Source organism: Chlorocebus sabaeus, chromosome 22, assembly GCF_047675955.1.
Source record: "Chlorocebus sabaeus isolate Y175 chromosome 22, mChlSab1.0.hap1, whole genome shotgun sequence".
NCBI lineage: Eukaryota > Metazoa > Chordata > Mammalia > Primates > Cercopithecidae > Chlorocebus > Chlorocebus sabaeus.
The window spans coordinates 94329719-94353409 of record NC_132925.1 but is presented as its reverse complement, the minus strand read 5'-3'; the positions used below and the strand labels follow the sequence as shown (position 1 = coordinate 94353409).

The 23691-nt window shown below is 41.6% G+C and overlaps 1 protein-coding gene across 3 annotated transcripts in view; it reads left to right on the top strand.

Annotated features, from left to right (window-relative positions):
• LARS2 (leucyl-tRNA synthetase 2, mitochondrial) overlaps positions 1 to 23691 on the top strand; it is a 160739-nt gene that overhangs the window by 72414 nt on the left and 64634 nt on the right. For all 3 annotated transcript variants that reach the window (XM_007983923.3, XM_007983925.3, XM_007983924.3), the window contains 2 exons: positions 12275 to 12382; positions 14494 to 14653. In XM_007983923.3, coding sequence (XP_007982114.3) covers positions 12275 to 12382; positions 14494 to 14653 — 268 coding nt within the window. The remainder of the gene's footprint in view (positions 1 to 12274; positions 12383 to 14493; positions 14654 to 23691) is intronic.

The window sequence follows — 23691 nt, the reverse complement described above, 5'->3', positions numbered from 1 at the left end:
AAAAAAAAAAGAAAGAAAGAAAAGAGGCAGAAAGGGCAGTGCCAAAAACTGTTCCTTTTATCTGGAAAACAAAAACTTTCTCAAAAATCCCCAGTAGAATTCCACTGATGTCCTGTTAGCCCCAGGTGTGTTTTGGCCACCCCCAGCTTCAAGGGAGACTAGGAAAGCAGGCTTGGGCTTTTTAGCTTCTGTAGTTGAGCTGGAGGGGGGAAGAGGATGGGCAGTGGGTGCTGGGATAGGCAGTGAGCTGTGCCCGCACAGTTATCTTTAGAGCTTTGTATTTGCATCTCGTTTTGCAGCTCTGCGGGCTGCCTCTGTGATGTATGACTGTGGTCTTCTTGGGAGCATGGCTGTGAAGGAGCCCTCCTTTCATTCACTTAACTTCCTAATTTTAAAGACAATGCCTGATGTGAAAATTACAGAGAACCCAGTAATATAAAGATGCTTTATTCAGGCTGTTCTGTGTTATATTTGATTTTTCTCCTCTTACCCCCCACCCAGTCTTCCTAGGATTGTTTGCTTTGTGAAACATTAAAAGTGATTTCAGCCACTCATTCTGTGAAAAAGAAAACTTGCAGTAGGAGTATCTGAAGAACATGAATTAGTCTTGGCAGAGCTGTGTGGGTGGTGTCTTGTGGGCAGCACTGCTGAGGTGAGAGCAAGGGGAGGAGGATGGATTGGAGCCTTATATACAGCAAGCAAAAGGGATTCAGAGTCTGATGGAATGCCTCAGTTCCTGACCGCAGAGTGACAATTGGAAGGAGAGGCAAATAGAGAGAAGGTCTCACATTTGAAGTTCTCTATTAGAGTTGTGATTTTGATATCTCCTGCTGACTCCGCTGGCCCCTCTTGGCTGCAGTGCAGGCTCTCAGCCCCTGGGCATCATGCACGTGCCCCTCGTTGCTGTTAAATGGACATAACCATGCCCTCATGGTGCTTAGTCAACCCCCACACCAAATTGGTGGTTATGTTTTCCCGGTTTTCAGGAGTTATATGGCAACTGCTGTAACACAAACAAAGTCTGCATTTGCCTCTCATTTCCTACCTGATTATCTCAGATCAGGGCTCAGGCCTTTCTTTGTACCATCTTACTGAACCCTCACTTTAATCTTTCCAGGGTAGGTACTCCTCTTATCTTCATTTTACTGATGAGCAGACTGAGGCTTATACTAGTAAGAAGTAACAGCATGGGGATTCAAATCTGAGCGGCTGAGCTGTTAAACCAGCAGTCTCTCCTCCTTCTCCGTGGTCTGAATTCATTCATTTTTTTTCCTGAGATGTTATTGAGTGCCTGGCCAGACCCTAGGTGGGATGCTAAGAATACAGACAGAGCAGCTGAGGTCTCTGCTCTTAAGGAGCTTAGACTCTAGTGCCACAGACAGTGGTGAACATGAGCCATCACATCCCCTGCTGGAGAGTGCAGGAGAAGGAGGAGCCCCAGATTTACCCAGCAGTCCAAGGAGGCATCACTGAGGAAGTGGTGAAAGATGGGAAGCACAGAATGTCTGCAAGGGAGCATCTTATTGCCCTGTAGATGTGCAGGAAACCTTCTTCTTCATCGAGTATTTCTAACTGGGATGAATTTCTGCTGGTGAGAAGCAGATGGGCAACAGTGAGCCATTATGAAATCAGTGGGCACTGGAGGCAATAAGCGCCCATTTCCCTGCCCTCTTTGTTCCTGTCCTCCTGATTTTACCTGTGAGCTTGTGAGTAAAGCAGAAGTACCTTTACCAGAACACACTGGTCTTGTTTTACCCTGCAGAACATGCAAACACGGGGCTGGAGGAGAGAGGAGGTAAGGGGAGAGAAGGGAAGTTTGTGCCAGGAGTTCTTTGGGGAGGTGGTGGAGGACGTTAGAGTGAAGAGACAGCCTCACAGAAGCAGTGAGGCAGGGTCCAGCCTCCAAGAGTCACCTGAACTGTGGAATGAAGACTGTTAGGGGACCTTTGTTCCAACTCTAAGGCACTGGGATGCTTATGGAAGCATTTGGCTGCCCCCTGGAAATTGGGCCTCTTGCCTGGCTTTCTGCTCCTAACTTCAGATCCTGTCTCAGCCCCAGAACAGAGGCTGGGTCACAGGTAGCACCAGGAAGTGCCTCTCCAGTCACATCGCCCCCTTAATCCCCTTCACCCCTGTCACCCCTTTGTTGCTCTGGAAGCTTTGCAAAGGAATTGTTAGAGAAGTTTGGTAACTTGACCCTACTCTGCCCTCTGACCTCAAGAAAGCGTCTCCTCCTGTTTGTGCTTCAAAGTACTTCCTCCTCCTGTGTGTGCATACTGTGCCTTCTAAGGGGGTGGGATGGGGGTGGGGGGCACAAATTAGATGTTGGTAGAAGAGGCAAAATGACAGAACTGAGAGGAGCAAGTGAGAAATGTTTAGCAAACTGTCAGCTTCTCTGCAGGGCTCTGAGGACTAGGCCAGGGCTGGGATTTGGTGATGATGATGATGCTTGGGTTTATCCATGACAAGGGCTTTCTCTTAAAAGCTCTATGGCTTCGAAGCTCTTACTACATTTATCCCCACCATGCCCCTCTGTGGTCAGACAGGGCTGAGGGTGGCCTCATCCCTCCTCACTTTAAAAAAGTTTAGATACTGTGGGGTAGGAGGCCAGAGCCCATGCCGGCTCTTAACCCCTGTTCTCAGACCAGTGCTCAGCCACACCCTCAGAGCCCCCAGCCTCCCTGTCAGGGTTCTCCCCCACGCCATGGCTGTCTCTTCTCTTGGCTACAGTAGATTCTGCTCCCAGTCCCAGGGATCTGGTTTTGACTCCCTGTCTCACAAAGCTAATTAATTGTTAAATTCTGCTCCTTCTTACGTAATATCTCCTGCTTCTGTTTTCTGTTTTCCCTGCCTCTCCAGCATCTTTTCTCTCCTAAGCTATTCTAAGTTGAACTCTCTTCTGTCCTCCATCCTTTGCTCTCAGCCCTTCTCAGCATGATTGCTGGCCAGAGTGGCCAGTGCCACAGGGACCAGGTGGAAGTTGTTACTGGAGAGCCAGCCCCTCAGAAGTCCTTCTAGGGATGGGACTGGGCAGGGGTGGGAATGGTACAAAGGCCACAGGAAAGTAGACAACTTGAGGTTGGCTTTTCCCTGGCACTTCCCAGGCAAGTGAAAAGCTGCCTGAATAGAGGGAGTAAAATCTTTAATAACAGCCTGGGGCCTAGGTGAGATGCTGGGAGGAGGCAAGTGGCTGGTTCTCAGCAGGCCGGAGAGGGAACTTCCTCCAGGAAAGGTCCGCTAGCGGTTGGTACAGGACTGAGCCCTCGCTCTGGGATTCCAAAACCAATGGTGTTTCTAAACGGTACAGAGACAGTACAGGCCATCAGGTTTCCCTCCTTGAACGCAGGGCCTTCCTGCTGACCTCCCAAGTGTCCCCACCGAGTGCCTAGTCACATCTGTTTTAGTCTCTTATTAGGTCAATTCTCTACCATCATCTCATTTCCCTTAGCCCTGACTTCTTGCCCACACTCCACTGTCCCTCCCTGTCAGTGAAATAAAGACATGCTTGGCACACATACTCCAGAGTGTATGAGAATAAAAGAAAACTTCTGCAGGAAGCGCGGTGTCTGGGTCAGCAACCTGCTCTGCAAAGAAAAAGGTTTTCATGTTTTGTTTCTAAGATGGAATGACTGCAAAGGAAAAATGGAAGAAATAATTTAATAGTATACTTCTTATGGTATATGGACAATGAAATAAATTGTAAATTTGCTCAGGAAACAATAAAGATAGAAAAGCATTGTGTGTTCCTTTTGAACCCTGAGTGGCCTTTTTGAGCTCCTGTTTTTTGGGTGTACAGGTCTTCTTGAGGTGTCAGCTTGGACTCCATGGGAAGAGATGTATTTAGCCTCGTGTTGAGGGTTCTCAGGGATCGCTGCAGAGGCCTGGTGAGTGTCACCAATGAACGTCTTTAGCTTAGAGAGTTATTTGAACTTCAAAGCTAGAAGAAACTTGAGAGAGCATTTCGTTCAGGGTCACTTTTAAATCCCTGCCCTGATCTGAAAAACGTAAAAGCAAATAAACAAAAAACCCCTCATGCCTGCTTTTACTGCTGCTTGAAATTGCAAAATCAATATGATGTCTGAAAACAAATTAAAATAAATGAATAAGGTATTGCTTTATTTTGAGCGGCCCACATCATGTCCTCCTCACTCCTTCCCAGGGGGCTGATTGCCATCCTGAGACGTGTGTCCCATTCTTGAAAATTGCTGACCCAGCCCACATCTTATTTTATAATCGAGATACCAAGACCAGGGAAGGGCCAGAACCCAACTTGGGTCTCCTCAGTCCCAGTCCTGCATTCTTTTTTATTATTATTATTCAAAACCGAATCTCACTCTGTCCCCCAGGCTGGAGTGCAGTGGTACGGTCTCGGCTTACTGCAACCTCCCCCTCCCAGATTCAAGTGATTCTCCTTCTTCAGCCTCCTGAGTAGCTGGGATTACAGGCAGCTGCCACCATGCCCGGCTAATTTTTGTATTTTTAGTAGAGACAGGGTTTCCCCTGCATTCTTTACCCCTGCTCTTGGGGACAATTCCCAAGCAACCGAGTATTTCTGAGAATCATGTGCAGACAATCGCCAGTTAACGTGTGTTGCAGGAAGGCAGGGCATTTGCAGTAGGAAATGCAATAAGTACAGAGAGGGCACAAATGGCCAGGCAATGGAAAGTGTGGTGATTAGAGGTTTTCTGGTTTGTTTTTGATGGAATTGACTCATTGTCCTCTCCGTCTTGCTTTTGTCATTATTTACTCCAATGCTCTGTCCTTACCCTGGGTTCTTCTGAGCCCAGCTGCACAGAGACCAGTAAAGACTGATCCAGCTGCTGCTATGAAGGAAGCAAATAGTCATTAACACATACTTACAGGTCAATACTGTGTTTTTCAAAATAACCATTCTCTTATGCAGAGAGACGCTTTTCCACAGCACCTTTCCACTTCTCTGTATATTTGCTTACTGTTCCCGGATGGCTAGCTCTAAGTGTCAGATTTGCTCAAAATAGAGACTTAGTAGAACTGTGATAAGTTGAAAACTCAGGTAAAATGCATCTGTAGTTTTAAAAGAGTATATTAACAAGATGTTTTTAACTATGTAAAAGCATATATACAAACGTACTAGATTTTATCAATCCTGACATGATTAGTTTTAAATTGAATGCTCCATTAAGAAAGAAAAATGCTATCAATATATTGTAAGATACCATTGATTGTAAGACATGTCCCAATGTCAGAGTTTTTGGGAAAATGTATATCTTAGAATGAATAGAAGGTACGATATAAGTAGGATGGAAGGATATAGAACAAAATATTAATAGTCATCTCCCTGGGTATTTTGACCAATTGTGGGTAATTGTTAATTTTCTTCTTCTCTTCCAAAATTTCCATAAAAACGTTATTGCTAGACAAGGTGGCTCATGCCTATAATCCCAACAGTCCTTTGGGAGGCCAAGGCAGGTAGATCGCTTGAGACCAGGAGTTCAAGACCAGCCTAGGCAACTGGCGAAACCTTATCTCTACAAAATATACAAAAATTAACTGCGTGTGCTGGTGTTCACCTATAGTATGCGCCTATAGTCCCAGCTACTCAGGAGGCTGAGGTGAGAGGATCACTTGAACCCCAGGAGGTGGAGGCTGCAGTGAGCCGAGATCACCCACTTCAGCCTGGGTGACAGAGTGAGACCCTGTCTCAAAAAAAAAAGAAAAAAAAAAAAAGATTATCATTTTGATAATTATAAAAGAAAACAGCATGATATCAGGGCTATATCATAATTTATTTACACATCTTCTTTAGACCTGAGTGTCTTAGAAAGGGATGGTCTTGTGGTCTTGCAAATATTCAGTCTATATTTGCAAGGCTTCCAACTTGAAGGCAAGAGGCTTCCAACTTGAAGGCAAGTGAGTAGAATGTCCCCTGGGATGGCTGTTACCATTTTGTTTTTCATGATTAGACCAATAAAAGCTTTCAGACTTGCCGTCAAGACTCCTCTTTCCTGGAATGAGACCACCTTTTCAGGCAAGGATAGTCTAATGCCACAAATTAGACTGAGAACAATTTTCAAGTTGTAGCTATTTGACTACTCCCTCCCTCTCCTGTGGGAGCCTCTCTCTTATCTTGTAGACACAGGGGCAGGGAGGTGACATACATGGCTCTGCAAATCAGAAGCAATCTCATCTGACAGGTGGCTCTGTCATTAGGAGAGTTTGGCCTTCATCATCTGCATTCTTAGGACTGTGGTGGTGACATTTCAGAACCTGTAGTTCCCTTCTCTCCAAAGTTAGTGGAATTAGAATTGTTCTGCTGCTGAAAAGGTGGGTCAGAGCGGGGAAGAAAAGATGGATAAGTGTAACCTGAGTAGATATATGGATAAGAAGAGATTAGTCAAATTGGCTGCCGCCATACTTCCTGGTTCCCGTTACTGCATCCTTTTCCACAGAGCTTGTACATGAGGCTGTGTAATGCAGTCCCCAGGGCATTCCCTGATGGGCATACCTAGAAAGCACATCCTTCTTTTCTAGCACCAGTGACACCATTTACATGTATACAAGTCCTTTTATTGGAAGCTATTCTATAGCACTTGGTTTGTCCCTCACTTTCCCATAGCTCTGGGCTGTGCACTTCTATATATGGCTGCGTGGTGCCTCTTTTCCTCTTGCCCTGAAATCCCACAAAACTACACCTTGTTGGCAAGTCATATATCATTAGCAGGATGCCTTGCTCGGAATGGATTATTTCCCTGCTGGGTTAACAGCTCTTTCATTGGAATTGAGACTCTCGGATAGTACAATGGTATTTGCAAATAAATGTTTTGCATTGTGATGCTACAACAAATGGATTTTGTTTGGAATACATATCACATTCCAATGAGAGGTTGATGCAGGGCTATCATAGGGAGGCTTTATTATATTTACGTATTTGTCATGTCTTCTCTAAAGTCAAACAAGGTAGTCATCATGCCAAGTGGGTTTTTTTGGTTTTTGTTTTTTGTTTTTTTGAGACAGAGTCTTACTGTCGCCCAGGCTGGAGTACAGTGGCGCTATCTCGGCTCACTGCAACCTCTGCTGTCTGGGTTCAAGCGATGCTTCTGTCTCAGCCTCCTGAGCAGCTGGGATTACAGGCGCCCACGACCATGCCCAGCTAATTTTTGTATTTTTATTAGAGACGGCATTTTACCATGTTGGTCAGGCTGGTCTCGAACTCCTGACCTCGTGATCCGCCTACCTTGGCCTCCCAAAGTGCTGGGATTACAGGCATGAGCCCCCGCGCCCGGCCGGGTTTTTTTAATATATAAATCGTCATGCCAGAGTCTAGTCAGGGGACTAGAGTGTGAGAGAAAGCTCATTCCTCCAGAATATTCTAGAGGAAATATCTATATTTTTAAACATTTTGCTGCCTTCAGAATTGATTTTCCTTTTTTAGAACTTAAATATATATTGTGCCTTTAAAGTGATTGCATTGAAATGATTCCCCCCTTCCCCACCCCAAAAAAAGAATAAAGAAATTTTGGCAACAAGAATAAGTTTTAGAAAAATATTTATAAATCATAATTCAAAAATAATTGCAAATCAAATCACACTGATTTATAAGTATGCTAAGTGTCAAGCTTTTAAAAAGTGTACATTTTAATTAGATGTTGTCGTTCAATCTTGTGTCTTCTGTTCTGTCAAATCTGTGTCCAGCTCTTAAGGTTTTTGATTATCCACCCTCCCCTTAGTAGCTAATACATCCACTTGTTTTAAAGGGTCTGTACTTCTCAGTTTGCTTGCACTTTTTTTTTTTACCTGGGTCTTCTAAAATGTGTCATGTTTTCAACCCACTTTTTCTAGAATTCTCATTTGTGGTCGTGTCGTATCTTGTTCTTAATGCTTCAGTTTAACTTTCTCTCTTGGAAAGTATGGATTTATTCCTAGCATTATTTCTGCTTCTTTGAAGAGAAAGTCATATTAGCCATGTTATGTTTAATCCTCTTTTTATCCCCAGCTTTTTAGTTTTAATCTTTCTCTCTCTTATTCCTGATTATATTTTATATTACTAAAACCTTTTTGATTGGATGTTACTTCAGCCCATCTTTTATTGGTGCATGTTCTTAAACACTGGCTCATCCTGACTCATGAATGCCTAGTTCTATTTCAATTTCTTCAAACATCTTCGTTCAGATGGTGTACCCTAGAGTGACAGCGGCAGTCTTTTCAGACACATCCTAGCACAAACGGATTTAAGGCCCCTTTGCAAACCACATTACTTCTATATAGGCCAAATAGCAACCACAGGGAAACTTTATAATCAGAAGATCTGGATAATTCATTATCTTGGATCTGCTGCTGACCGATTGAGTTCGGGGAAATCACATGACCTCTCAACCCCATTTTTAAAATGTATTAAATGAGAGGTGTTAAATAAGTTAATGATTTCCAAAGTGTTTCAAAGCCTTGGGAGTCGATAGCGAGGAATTGAGGAATTAGAGGAGAGAAAGGGCATTTCTTTCAACTCTCACATATTGGGTTCCCTCAGATTTGATTTGAAAAGGGTTTCATAGCACTTTTAAAGAGAATCTAAAAACCTGCTATTTTCCCAGGTTTTGGGATTCTGTGAGCCAGTGGGATTTCTATAAATTAAGATTGGCCAGTATAGGGAAGAGGTACACATACCAGTCCTGTCTGCCAGATGTAAAGACATGAAATGAGGTGAATACCATCTACTATCACTGTGATTACAACACTAAAAAAAAAAAAAAGGAGGGGCGGGGAAGGATATAAACTCAACAAAAACCACAGACAAACAAAAATAGCTCTTTAAACAGCTGTAGCACTGTAACTACTCACATCATTCTTATTCTGGGGGAGCCCTGGTCTGGGCCAGCCCAGGGTTGAAGGAGACGTTATCAGCAGTATTGGACGAGGTACTTTCTGAAGCCCTGTTAATCAGAAGACAGTCCGGAATCGTGTGTTCATTACACAGTGGGGACTTAAAAGAGCTTGCAGAGTTGTTCGAGATGTTGATTTCATTTAGTTAATTTTAAAAATTTCTTTTGGTTTTTAAAAATATTCATAGATTTGGTTAGGTTTTAAGCAGGCATTGTTCCAGAATTAGCATATGAAAGCATTCACATTTCATCCTATTTGAATCTGTCATCCTCATCAAGATCTGAATATTTTAAGCTAGGTACCTGCCAGCCTTGACGATTAAATCTAGAAGAAAAAGCACAATGAGAGGGCTAATACACTAGTGGCTCAGTAATGCTGGTAAAGGAATGGATGTAAAGTGCTATCAGAATTGGACCCAGTCAGGGAGATAGAGCCAGTTTTCAGACCATGTAATGTGGATTTGATATGATGGAAAGACATCAGATCCCATTAGACCACATATGGGTTTGCTTAGAAGTTAAATGGAGCCTCATCAGTCTTTGGAGAGGAAAGCTATTGGTCATTTTCAAAGTTTATAATATACTTGCATGCTTGTTGACATTTAAGACCCCCTAAATTGTCTAAAAATTGAAAAGCATTCTAGAGTACTTAATTTTATCAGAAGATTGTTTATTAACATGTTGTATTAGTATATAATTAACATATTCAAGATCTACTTTTGCTATAGTGACTTTGAGGCATTACTATATTAGCTAATATAGATATATATGTGTCAGGATATTGAAATTTTTATAATCCATTGATGTTAGTTAGGAAACTTGGTTGCAAACAACATAAAGTTACTCTGGTTAACTTAAGCCAAAGAGGAATTGATTAGAAGAGAATCAGTTTACTCACAGTTGAATGAGAAAGCCGGAGATCCAAGCTCGGGCAGAAATTAGGGGAGAACAAGGGCACAGCCACAATCTTTTCCCAAAATGGTCTGGTTAAGCGATTGCTGCCATTGGTACCAGCATCTCCAGCCTCTGAATCTGGTGTGGCATTTAAGCCAGTTGATCCTGTGCCTCTGGGTCACCCCACAGTGTTCTGAAACTGTGCTGAGCCTGTGACTGGTTATACTCCTAAGTGTCAGTGGGGAAGGGAGTGGGATGTGGTAGCAAGTTTGTCCCCTTTCAAGCTGAGTAATAGACCAAGAGACCTGAGTACAGTGGTCTCAGGCCTGGCTCCAATTAGCTAAGTGATATGGGGCAGATTGCTCTCTGGGCCTGTGTGTCCTCATCTATAAAGAGAGGGGATTTTGATGACGTCAGCCCTATGGCTCTATGACCAGAGTCTTCCTTCTAGGAAGAAAATAAATATATAAATAAGATAATAGAAGCAGATGGATCTCTAATACATGCCTTTTAGTTAGAGTATGATAAGCTGAAACTGTCTGAAATACAGATATGGGAAAGCTGAATGTAAGCACTGTTGTTATAAAGTAGTAATTGCATAGCAGAGTATCAGACTGAATATGGACTTGGGAGTCAGCTACATCTTGCTTCAAGTGTTGCTTCCACAGCTCCATCCCATACTTACGGAGTGACTTAGGGGAAAGTTCTGAGACGTATCCTCATCTGGGATGTGGACTTGACTTGTGCTGTTGATGTGAAGATTAAATGAGGCAACATACATAAAAGTGCCTGGTACTTATGAATTATTCTGCAAAGGTTACTACTTCCCTTCTCAGATGCCTGGGGATCTGCTTCTGTAGTACTGCTCTCTAATTCTCTCCCTTGAGTACAGGGAATTAAATGGTAATTTAATGAGCATTTGCCCAAGATAAGGCACAGTTCTAGGCTTTGGGCCCGGGCCTGTGTGGAATATAAAGAAAAATCAGAGTTTGCAGTTGAGCCATAGAGATCACAGGCCAACATTTCCCTATGCCATACTCTCTGAATTCCGATCAGGAGCACTGTGGGATTAAGAATTGCAGCCTACACAATACCAAACTTAGCAGTTATGTTTTTGTTGTTGTTGTTGCTTTACATTTTTATTGTAAAATGAAATATGGGTGATCATATAAAACAAGTATATAGCCTATTGAATTATTTTAAAGCAATAGATTGCGTAGCTAGATGACAAATATGGAAAATGCTTTGGGGGTGTGTGTGTGTGTGTGTTGTTTTTTTTTTTTAAGACAGAGTCTCGCTCTGTCACCCAGGCTGGAGTACAGTGGTGTAATCTTGGCTCACTGCAACCTCTGCCTCCTGGGTTCAAGCAATTCTCTTGCCTCAGCCTCCCAAGTACTTGGGACTACAGGCAAGCACCACCACACTTGGCTAATTTTTGTATTTTTAGTAGAGACGGGGTTTCACCATGTTGGCCAGGTTGGTCTCGAAGACCTGACCTCAGGTGATCTGCCCGCCTCAGCCTCCCAAAGTGCTGATATTACAGGCATGAGCCACCTCACCTGGCCTGTTGTTTTGTTTTGTTTTTTTTATCATACATTGACATAAGAATCTTTGTGCTGTAGCAGAAAGAACACTGTTAGTAAATCTAGGTTCTAGTCCTGGCTCATCAATTCCTGTGAGCTTGCATGGGCCACATAACCTGTTATAACATAAGTTTATTCATCTGAAAATGAGCTACCATACCAGAGTGTGGGAAGAGATATATGAAAAGCACTTTATGAATTATAAAACACCAAACAAAGCATCATTATATTGCCTCTATTAACCGTCATGTAAAGGAATTTAAAATTGGGATCTTCACATTACAAATATGATTGGCTTTTAAATCCATCTGTTGAAGGAACATATCTCATTATCAAATAAGGGCTGGTATGTGCTTGAGGCCATAGAGAATAATTTATATAAAGACTTCCATTTTAAAGGAATTTAGGATTAGAAGTAGACAAGATGAAAATCAGTTTTCTAATGGCAAATGTTTATACAAATTAATCTCATGTTTCCCTTATATATTTATAAAATTAGTATTTTTTAAATACACAGATAAACTTCATAATGTCCTATGTATGATATTGTTTAGTTGTGGAACACTCATGAATGACTTAGAGTTTCAAAATTCATAAACTCGAACTTAATTTTTTTAGTTCCTAGACTATGGGAGAGAATGTACTAAACACGTTTGCCAAAGATGTGAATTATGACCTTTGTGAATTTTCTTTCTATGAAACAATTCTTTCTATTATGGCACAGCAAAATCGGTCAAACCCATCTCACTGAACTGAGTCATAATGAATGCATCTGTTTCTAACCTTTCCTGGCTTCCCCTGACTTAGTGAACAAGGAGAGAGCTAAATCCTGAATCTCCTTTAGTGTCCCTGCTTTTCCTGCCTTAACAAGCTGCAAATCATTTGCTTCTTCTTAAATAAGCCTTGTGCCTCTACTTCTTTGTTCTCTTTTCTTTTGCACAGGCCATGCAGGACGCGTTGGCAGACCTTCCAGAATGGTATGGAATAAAAGGCATGCAAGCCCACTGGATCGGCGACTGTGTGGGCTGCCACCTGGACTTCACATTAAAGGTGATCAAGTGACAGCAGCTCCAGCAATTCATGCTTACAAATCTCCTCTACATTTGGGACTCATTGAGTAAATCAGCAACTTGGGACTCCCCAGCAGCACAGTCCAAACATGCACAATTTTAAATTTTCTAGTAGCCACATTTTTTAAAAGTGCAAAGAACAGGTGAAATGAATTTTAATAACCTATTTTATTTAACCCATTATAACCAAAATGATTCCATTTCATGATGGGCTCAATAAAAAATAATTTATTAAAGAAAGAGTTTACATTTTAGTACAGTCTTTGAAATCCGTATTCTACATTTATAATACATACTAGCCATATTTCAAGTGCTGTGATTCATAGCCACATATTGCTACTGGCTACTATATTGGACAGCACAGACACAGAGGGTCTTCAGGGGTCCATGAACTCCCTGAAATTTTATGTACAAAGTGTCTGTGTGGGCATTTTCCTGAGCAATGGGTCCATTACTCTCATTGTAGTCTCAAAGGGGATCATGTCACAAAGCAGATTAAAAGCCAAGGAAGCAGAAGCTAACTGTAGCACCATTTCAAAACTAGATGGACTTAGAGCTTAGGGATTGTGTTTGAAACTGCTGTGGAAACACTGCTGAAAGGTCACAATACAGGGCCCACCTGTTCTGGAAGGGGACCCTAAAACTTTTTGTCTCTAATGACAAGAGTTGTTCTATTGCTATTTTTTACCTGGGTGTTCTTTTTTTTATCCTTCTGATTTCTCCTTCTGTCATCAAGATTTTCTGCTCTGTTCATTTAGCGCCAAACCTGCCCTCACCTTTGTCCCAGTCAAAAACCTTTAGGAGGAGGAAGCAGCAGTTGAGACAAAGTTGGCCTTCCTTTCTAGGCTCTTGCATGCTGACAGCCATACCTGGTGTCTGCAAGCACCTGCCGCTTGCCACTGAGCTCATAATTCCCTGTGCAGCCTCCTCACAAAAGTGATCCAACGTACTCCGACTGCAAACATGGAAAGCCTCCCATAACGGAGTGTGTACTTTGGAAACATTTCAATAACAAATCCTGGACTGAGCTTTTCCTCTTACTGCTTTCCCAAGAAGGTGGCAAGAGTTCTGAAATTCAGTCCTGCCGTGACTTTTGTTTAAATGTGCAAGGCCGTCTCTTTCAGGGCCTTTGCATTAGTCTGAGTCTGGTCCTCACGTCGAAGGCCTTTGCTTCTTAACTAGCGTTTGGTGTGGGTCTCTGGGCCTGCCGGCTACTACGTGTGGAGTATCTTCTACACTTTCTTCTTTGCCCAACATTTTACTATGAACATGTTGTTATCTCCATCCCTGGACCCACCTGAAAATGGGATGGGGCAACATAGTGTCTCAGGAAGGAAGCGTCTCAGTCCTACAGGGTAGGCCACATCTATGCCTCTGTGCCCCAGTTCTGACTCCATAGGTGACACCTAATTGGCACTTAGGCCATGTGGTAGACTGTCTTTTAGCTCATCATTGGCACTCTGTCAATGTGTTTGAATAAATGAATGAAGGAAGTAGCACCTGTCCATTCTGTGTCCTCCATGTCTGTCATATTAATTGGCACTCAGTAGATGGCTAATGTGTGCCTCTTAGAAGGCATTTTAACCAGCTCTTGGGACTCATAGTCATGAACTCAGCTCAGGCCATCCTTTCTCTCTTCAAAACAGTAATAACCTTGGCACCTGTTTTTCTTGTTAGAAAAGTAGATGCCCTTTTTTTTTTTTTTTTTTTTTTCCACTCTACCCTTATATCCTTGAAGAAAATACAGCTTCTTTCTCAGAACACAAACAATATAACACTAATAGTTATTTTTGATTTGTGAACAAAGGAGCCAGAAAAGCCAGGAACGTGTCTTTCTGAGCATTCTTGAACCACCTTCAACTTGGGAATGCCTGCATGCCCGGTGTGGGGCAAGTGGTAGGAGGTGTTTCTGAAAAAGGAACTATGATCCTCTTCTCAGCTTCTGCCAGGCACCATCTTAATCCCCACACCCCTGGCCCAGTGGTCAGAGCTGTGGGAATAAGGAGGGCAGGGGAAGGGGATACAGTTAGGGAGCAACACAGCCCAAAGGGAGGACTGAGAAATGACATCACTCTTCTTTCCTACCACCAGGTTCATGGTCAAGCCACAGGAGAAAAGCTGACTGCCTATACGGCCACCCCTGAAGCCATTTATGGCACCTCCCATGTGGCCATCTCGCCCAGTCACAGACTCCTGCACGGGCACAGCTCTCTGAAGGAAGCCTTGAGGATGGCCTTTGTCCCTGGCAAAGGTGAGTTGGCAAGTTACGGCTCAGGTGGTAGGATTGCTACCTTACATTTGGATGGCTCCTCCCAGAGTTCAAGGTCCTTTCCTGTATATCATCTTGCGTGGGTGGTTCTTTGCCTTAGCCTTACTTTTTGTTTTTATTTTGAAACATGAGGATAAAAAAGAGCTCTGAAAATCGTTTTATTACCCCTAGTTTCTCCATGAGTTACTAGTTTGTCTGTGTCTTGAGCTTCTGATTGAAAGCACAGCTCTCTCCCTTTCAATATAATCTAAAGTTCTTTTCTCCTAGTTATAAATTAGGAAAAGATATAGGAATCTATTCTATTAGGAATAGAATCTTCTCCTAATTTATAATTTCACCATCAAATAAAGCTACACTGTCAGAGACCAGAGGGAAGCCAGTAAGAATTAGAGCAAACTTTTCCAACTTAATTTTATTGTTTTAAAGAATTCATGTGGTCATCTGAGCAGCGTCTTGCTCCATACAGATTTTTAACATACCTGCTTTATCAAGCTGACTTAGAACCGGCATATCAAGTTGTACTTGGTCCCTGAAGATTTGAAGATTCTGTGGTTGCAAGCAACAGAATCCATCTCTGACTAACCCAGAGGAAAAGGGGAACACATTGGAAGGCTGTGGGGAAGACTGTTGCTAGAGGAACAGCTGAAGAGCCAGTCCGAAAGAAGTCTGGGAGAGTGCAGCCCTGAGAGTTTGGGGAGCAGGAACTCACAGACAGGCCCCTGAATGCCACTGTCAGTAATTCTGCTCTAACCCCACCTTCAGTGCCTGAAGCACTTGGTTCAAGACTCCTCTCGCAGGGAAAGGTGTTCGACTGGTGTAACGGGGGCCCCCAGCCTCTTTCTTGGCAAAGGGAGGCCAGGCACCTTCCTTGGTAGACCACAAAGATTGTCCCCAGGGAGGGAGGGGGAGCTCTCCAAAACAAACTTGAGGGCTCTTACCAGAGAAAGGAATATGAAGCCTGGGTAGGTGAAAAGAAGTCCATTCTAAGGTAGAAATAAGTCTCTGAAGTACTTTAAATATTTCCACAAATATCTCATCCCTATTCTCTTTCATGAACTATAAACTTCAACCCAAAGTATACAATCTGAATTATTGGGGTCTGAAATAGCGTTTGACTAAAAAAATGTTTTGGATGATGATATTAAGTTGCCATCTTTGAAATGACCAGAATGAAACACTGCCTAATACTAGGTTGGAGAGATAGACAATGTCATCCCAATTTCTCTCTGCTTAAGATTTTAATTGTTTACTTAGAGCATTAAAGCCGGATTCAAATCAGTGAGCACTTTCTAGAGAGCCTGCTGCGGGCACTCTTGGTGGGGCATAGATGAGACATTCCAGTCTTAACTGGATGCCCCTGGGAGGCAGAACAGAGGACAGCCAGATGCTTATGCCACTCACCCCACACAAGGCAGATGTCACCCCTCAGTTTCACCTCTTTGTGATATGCATTGAAATAGAGAAAAGAGTCTTTTGAGTTAAAATTTCTGTGTGTGCTTATAAAGCCCAATATAGCTATCTCTCTCAGGTTTATTTTCTCTACTTGCTCAAAAGAAAAACTGGATACTTTTCAACTGTTTAGTTTAAAGGGAAATCTCATAGTTTTTACTCTCGTGAGCAATTTGATATTCCTTGAGGGCTATGGTGGCTGAATAATATCTAAAATTGAAGAACTAAAACGTGGAAACATCTCTAGCCCTTACATTTTCTCTTATGGCTAATTTGGGGACACAAATGAAAATAAGATAATATTAATAGGGGAGCTATAATTTGTTAAGGAGCTAACAAATTATGGAGGATGGAGTTCCTGAGATGAAAGGCACTGTATACCTTCAAAACATTTTCATATGTAGGAAATTGAGAAATTTTTTTAGTACATGCAGACAGCACTGTTTTCATGACCACATGGATATCGACACACCTGACCTGGCCTAGTCATTTCATTTTGGGAAATTTAGTGCCAAGTGTAATGTTCCATTTGAAGGGCTCATTATTTTCTCCCCTCTTTTTAATAATCTCTAAAATTATTCCAAATGGAACATTATACTTGCCAATAAAATTTTCCAATTCTAATCTTCAGAGTAGAAATATTCTTTTTGCAGATATCAATGTATTCAAAATCTCTGGATTAATTTGCACATCAAGTCCCTGGATTTTGACATCATAGTCACAGAAGGCCAGTACAGTGCATTGAGTGTAATTCACCAAAAGGTGAATTCAGATTACCCTAGGAATGTATGATTTATGCCTCTTCTGGCTTTTGAGGTTACATTTTAAACCAGGATGTTGTATCACTGCTGTCATTTACCATTGCTGACCACCTCATTTTTTCCATCGAATGTCAGGTTTTAAGGATGATTTGTGTTAAAGCAGTGACCACTGAGTGTCATGGAAGTGCACAGTTGTGACTAAATTTATCATTTGCAGGAGTTTCAATTCTCAAACATGAGCTCCTGTTGTTGCTAAGTTTATTTCTACATATCAGCTCCTGATTTGGCCCAAGATGACCAAGATTCTGGTCCTAGATCCATCCATGTGACTTAAGGAAGGTCACATAAGCTTTGTAAGTTTAGCCTTCTTGGCAGAGCATGTAATGGGGCTGCCAGCCAAGGTGGTCTTGGAGGACCTTGTGGGTAGAGAAGGAGCCCTGAGGGGCCCTGTGGAGGAGAGTGACCCATGTGGCCAGGGCGATGCTCAAGTGGCAGGCCGGCTGACCCCATTAATTGTGGAAAGAGATGGTGAGGCCTCCAGAACAGCAGGGGTCAGGATGGAGGGAGGGAACCGATCTGAGAGGTCTGTGGAAAGCTGCGAGGGTGGAGGATCACCAGATGATTCCTTGATTTCTGGCCAACTGGGTTGCCGATGTTATTGGCTAAATGAACTGTTTTTACTTAGCATCCTTAATTTGGCACAGATTCCTTTAAGAGAGGAAAAAAAGCAAGGTGCTCCCCTAGAGCTCTTGAAATTTAGTTTATTTCCATAATCATTGACGTCGCCTCCTTTTCTCAGCTGACCAAATCTGACTTAAGTCATGTTATGTAAGCTCTGACTTGATAGGAACTAGAAACCATAAAAGGCATCAATGGGGGAAATATCATCAGAGTTCTAGAAACTGTTCTGTCTTTTCCTGAAATCTTTTCTTACTTTCCTAATATTAAAATATTCAAACCCTGGGGCTTTGGAACCACACATTTCAGCTCTGAGTCACCAACTATCTACACAATATATTTTTTGCTGAAAGGGCAGATGAGGTCTCTCTAAAGGACAACTTGGAACTCTGTTGCTATTGACACATTATAGGCGCATTAGAGAGCAAGAGCCTCCCTGGAAGCCCCAGGACATTAAATAATAATTAATTGCTCACTGTTGTTTTGCTCTTGTCTCCATAGCATCGGTATGAGGTGAGGACAAAGGGTGAGAGCAGATCTGTAATTCTGGGGTAATGGTTTGGTTTTCCATCAAACTGTTTCAAGTAGAATTCTTTGATGTTATGTGAAGGGAAAAGCTTGTGTGCTCAAAAAATCTGGAATAAACAAAAATAAACAGGTATCTTTGCTTTGGACTTCTCAGAATCTTTGCTGTGCTAATGTGCACTGCACCTGTCTGAGAGAGGAAGTCATAGGCAACACTTGTCACACCCAGTTGACCACGGAGCCCTGTTTCCATGAAGTATGCCTAGGAACTAGTTGTATGGACTGCTGCCTTGGTGAACACCAAATAAAAGTCATTTGTCTGTTTTTCCAGAGGGTGGGGGAGACTGCCTTCGTTGCAGTGGGTGCCCTGAGAGCGAAGGACAGATGCCTTTTTGTCTAATGTTTTCTTTGTAATGACTAAAGTGTTTTGCTGTTATCTAACTACTTTGTGAAATGCTGCAGTTTCTTCAGATTTCAGGATTCCTGCATCACATCACTAGCACAGGAGGGATTGCTGAATACGTTAGTAATTACAAAGGAAACACGAGAAATATGGAGAACACTAGAGACCTATTCAGGAACTTTGATTTTAATTATGTTGTTTCTAGGAAATAGATTTTGACCAGGTATAGCATGTGAGCTGCTACCATGCATTCATTGCAAATCTGCTAATATTTAAGTTCAAAGACCAATTTTTGTCCTACCTGAAAAACTGGTATAATATAACTTTTCTGTGTAATAAAAAGCAGTTCAACTCTTTCAAGCCGTACGCTACATTTTTTCGTGTTACTTTCTTTTGTAACAACTGAGCATACCATATAATAACCTACTTAATATATAGAATTCCATGGTTTTTAATATAGTCACAAATTTATACAACCATCCCCACAGTCAATTTTAGAACATATTCATCATCCTAGAAATCTCAGACCCTCTGGCAGTCATCCCTTCCCAATTCTTGCCTAATCTCCAGCCCTAGGCAATCACTAGTCTGTCTCCATAGATCTGCCTATTCTGGACATTTCATGTAAATAGAATCAAATATAGTATTTGTCATCTTATTGTCTGGCTCCTTTCACTTAGCATAATGTTTTCTTTCCTTTTTATTTCCAAGTAATACTTCATTGTATGGCTCGGCCACATTTTATTTATCCATTTTATTAATTGACAGGCATTTGGGTTATTTCTACTTTTTTGCTATTAATATTATGAATTCTATGAACATTAATAAAGATTTGTGTGTGGATGTATGTTTTTATTTCTTTGGCAGTATACCTAGGGGTAGAATTGCTGGGCCATGAAGTTTAAGGAACTGCCAGACTATTTTCCAAAGCAGCTTCACCATTTTACATTCCCACCAACAGTGTATGAGAGTTCCACTTTCTCCGCATCATTACCAGCTCTTCTTATTGTTTGTGATCATTTTGATTATGGTCATCCTTGTGGATATGATGTGGTATCTCAGTGTAGTTCTAATTTGCATTTCCCTGGTGGCTAACATTGTCAAGCATCTTTTCATGTGTTTATTGACCATTTATATGTCTTCTTTGGGGAAATGTCTATTCAGTTCTCTTGCCCCTTTTAAAAAATTCATTTTCATTTTTAATTTTAGTTTGTCTTTTTATTATTTTAGCCATTTTTATATATTCTAGATACTAGTCCCTTATCAGATATGTAATTTACTAAGTTGTTCTCCACTTCTGAGAGTTTGTCTTCATGGTGCCCTTTGAAGCACAAGTTTTTCATTTTGATGAAATTCAGTTTATCTATTTTTTCTTTTGTTGCTTTTGGTCTTATATCTAAAATGCCATTGCCTAATAAAAGTCCACAAAGATTTATACGTATTTTACTTTCTAAGAGTTTTATAGTTTTAGATCTTACAATTGGATCTTTAATCCATTTGGAGTTAATTTTTATATATGGCATGAAGTAAGGGTCCAACTTCATTCTTTTGCACGTGGTCATGTTACTTTTTAAGTCACGTTCCCACATTATCTTAAAAATCAGGCTGCTTCTGCCTCTTTGTTTTCTGGTCTTCACTTAATATGCTATCAGGAAACATTTCTATGTTTTTATGCAGGCTTCACAATTTTTTTTTTTTTTTTTTTTTTTTGAGACGGAGTCTCGCTCTGTCCCCCAGGCTGGAGTGCAGTGGCGCAATCTCAGCTCACTGCAAGCTCCGCCTCCCGGGTTCACGCCATTCTCCTGCCTCAGCCTCCCGAGGAGCTGGGACTACAGGCGCCCGCCACTGCGCCCGGCTAATTTTTTCTATTTTTAGTAGAGACGGGGTTTCACCATGGTCTCGATCTCCTAACCTTGTGATCCGCCCGCCTCGGCCTCCCAAAGTGCTGGGATTACAGGCGTGAGCCACCGCGCCCGGCCCACAATTGTTTTTTAATCCATACATAATGTCCTATCAACTCAATGTACCTTACTATCCTAAGTCTTTCCCATCATGTTGAACACTGGGCTTTTTTCATGTTTGGGGCTATTATGGAGATAACTGCTGTGACCATTTATGTCCACATGGCTCTTTGCTTCGTAGAATTTTCCTTAGGAGATATTTCCAAGTGTGAGGTTTTTTTGGCCAAAGGTTACAAACATTTTTCTGTTTTTCTAATTTCTATTTCTATTTCTATTTCTACATGGTTTCTGAAAGGGCTATATCAATTTACAGTGCCATATCCAATGATGTATGCATTTCACAGCAACTTCACAAACATTAGTGTCACCTTGCTAAAACTTTTTGGTAACTTATCAGATATAAAATGATAATACTTCAAGATCACTCTTTTTAAAAACCAATTGGTTTTTTAAAGTCCAAGTGATACACGTATATTGTATGAAAAGTTAAAGAGTACTAACAATAACAAGAACAATAAAAGTAGCCTCCTTACCCAAACACTTTTATTTTAGGTATATGTTACTTAGAATATAAGTTCGGTGGCTATGACAGAGGGCTTAGATAAACAGCAGTTTATTCTACCCACATGAAACTCTTGAGCATGTGTGATAAGTCTACTTTGTGAGGTGGTTAGGGCAGTGATCCTCTGTCTTGTCTTCCTGCTCTGCCCTTCTAGAGTTTTGTCCTTCTCTGTGTTTCTAAGTTGCTGTACACTTGATCTGCATTCCAGTGAAGTAAGAAGTGGGGAAGGGTGGGGAGAAGGGCATGCTCCTTCCCTTTGAGGCCGTGATCTAACAGTTGCTTCTGCATATCCTCCATGGCCACACCTAGCTGCAAGGGAGGCTGAACAGTGCTTCTATTAGCTAAACACAATAGCCATGTGTCCAACTCAACATTGTATTGCTGAGTCAGAAGAGAAGGCAGGTACAGGGGTCAACTGGTAGTCTGTGCCACCCACTGTTATTCTAGCATTGACATCCCTGTCTGTATGCCTGTCCATATGCCGTATATGCTTATACTGCTGTCTTTTGATTCACCAGTTCTAGATGTTACCTAATGACTTTTATTCTACCATCCCTCACCTCCCAGCCTCCTGATAACATCATATAATTGCAAAATTTGAAAATACACATTTCTTCTTTGAGAAAAGATAGTGTGGAGGCCGGGTGCGATGGCTCATGTCTGTAATCCCAGCACTTTGGGAGGCAGAGACAGGCAGATCATCTGAGGTCAGGAGTTCGAGACCAGCCTGGCCAACATGGTGAAACCCCATCTCTACTACAAATACAAAAATTAGTCAGGTGTGGTAGCATGCGCTTGTAATCCCAGCTACTTGGGTGGCCGAGGCACCAGAATTGCTTGAACCTGGGAGGCAGAGGTTGCAGTGAGCTGAGATCACACCACTATACTCTAACGTGGGTGACAGAGTGGGACCCTGTCTCAAAAAAAAAAAAAAAAAAAAAAAAAAAGAAAAGATAGTGTAGAATCAGAAATACGGGTCTCTACTTTGAGAAGTGAGTCTGCACTCAGCCAGCTCCAGCAACAGGTGTCTCCCAGCTAAGACATCTGTACCATGGGTGCTGGCTGGAGACCCGTGGGGGTTGCATTTCACTGTTACCCTACCATATCTCATTCTGTGCTTCCTGACACCAAGGTGATGAAAGATAAGGGCTGACTTAGATGCCTATAGTCTGTCATTACTCATTGAAATATAGACCCTGGCTAGGCACAGTGGTCCTCACCTGTAACTCCAGCACTTTGGGAGGCCAAAATGGTAAGATTGTGTGAGCCCAGTTGTTTGAGACCAGCCTAGGCACATAGGGAGATCCTGGCTCTACAAAAAAAAAAAAAAAAAAAAAAATAGCTGGGTTTGGTGGTGTACACCTGCGGTTCCAGCTACTCAGGAAGGTGAGGTGGGAAGATCAGGGTGAGACCCTATTTCTAAATAAATAAATATCTTAAAAATAATTAAATATAGATCTAATTCTTAGGCTTATTTTAATTTCAGGATTTGCAAAGTAGATAATTACATGAAGTCTTAAAACATGGCAAGTATTATAAATAGTAAGAATTCATAAGTTATAACTGTTAATTGCTTATATTGTAAATTAAGTCAAGTGAACTCACTAATTGTCTACCGTCTCTCATCTCTTCTTCCGTTGGGACTTTACTTAGGTCATTATGCTTCCAACTCTCCATAAACTCACATATATGCACATATGGCTTATCTCCTTGTGATAGTAGGTGTAATACACTTCATTTAAGATAATACAGTGTTAGCTGGGTATAGTGGCTCCTGCCTGTAATCCCAGCGCTTTGGGAGTCTGAGGTGGGAGGATCACTTGAGACCAGGAATTTTAGACCAGCCTGGGCAACATAGCAAGACCCCGTCTCTACAAAAAAAAAAAATACATATATATATATATATATATAAATGTAAAATAAGATGTTATTTTAAATAACATAATACAATGTTAGAATAATACACTGTAATACAATTATTGTGTTGTAACATAATACAATAATACAATGTTAGAGTAAATCCAAATTAAGTGTTTTATTAGGGCCACATAAATATTGTTCACAACTGAGCCAAATACATTTTCCTTTTTATGTAACTTTTTATTTTTCCTAAAGTTCATAATGTCTTCATTTTTTTTTCATTTACTTTGTATTCTTTGAATTTCTAGCTAAGTCTTCCTGTACACCCCCCATATTTCTTTGAAACTCCTCTAGTGCAGTTTTCTGTACATTCCAACCTGCCAGGTAATCTATCAATTTCCTTATTTTCCCAAAGATGCTTCCCAGGTCACTGTGTACTGCTCAGATATGACCTGGTCATTCTCCAGGCCTCTGCTGCAACCTGGTCTCTTAGAACTTCCCTCTGTCTTTGTTCTTTGAGTGTCCTCATACTTTTTTCTTTGCTGGATCCCTTGTTTCCTGGATCCTATGTCTGTCCCTTCCTTGATTTGCCCCTTCATTTTGCTGGAACACATTCTCCAGTATCTCCTAAGAAAAAGGTAAGTGGGTAGGAACTCTTTTGTCTTAGGATGTCTGGAAATCTCTTCCCTCCTTTCTGTTCATTTTCTACTCTCTCTCCACTTCCCTCTTCAAGTGTTATGATGGTTTGGAATTTCTGATGTCCCTAGTTTCACTATAGATAGACTTTGTGTTTCTCATCTTCTGTATATTTGAGGTATTTT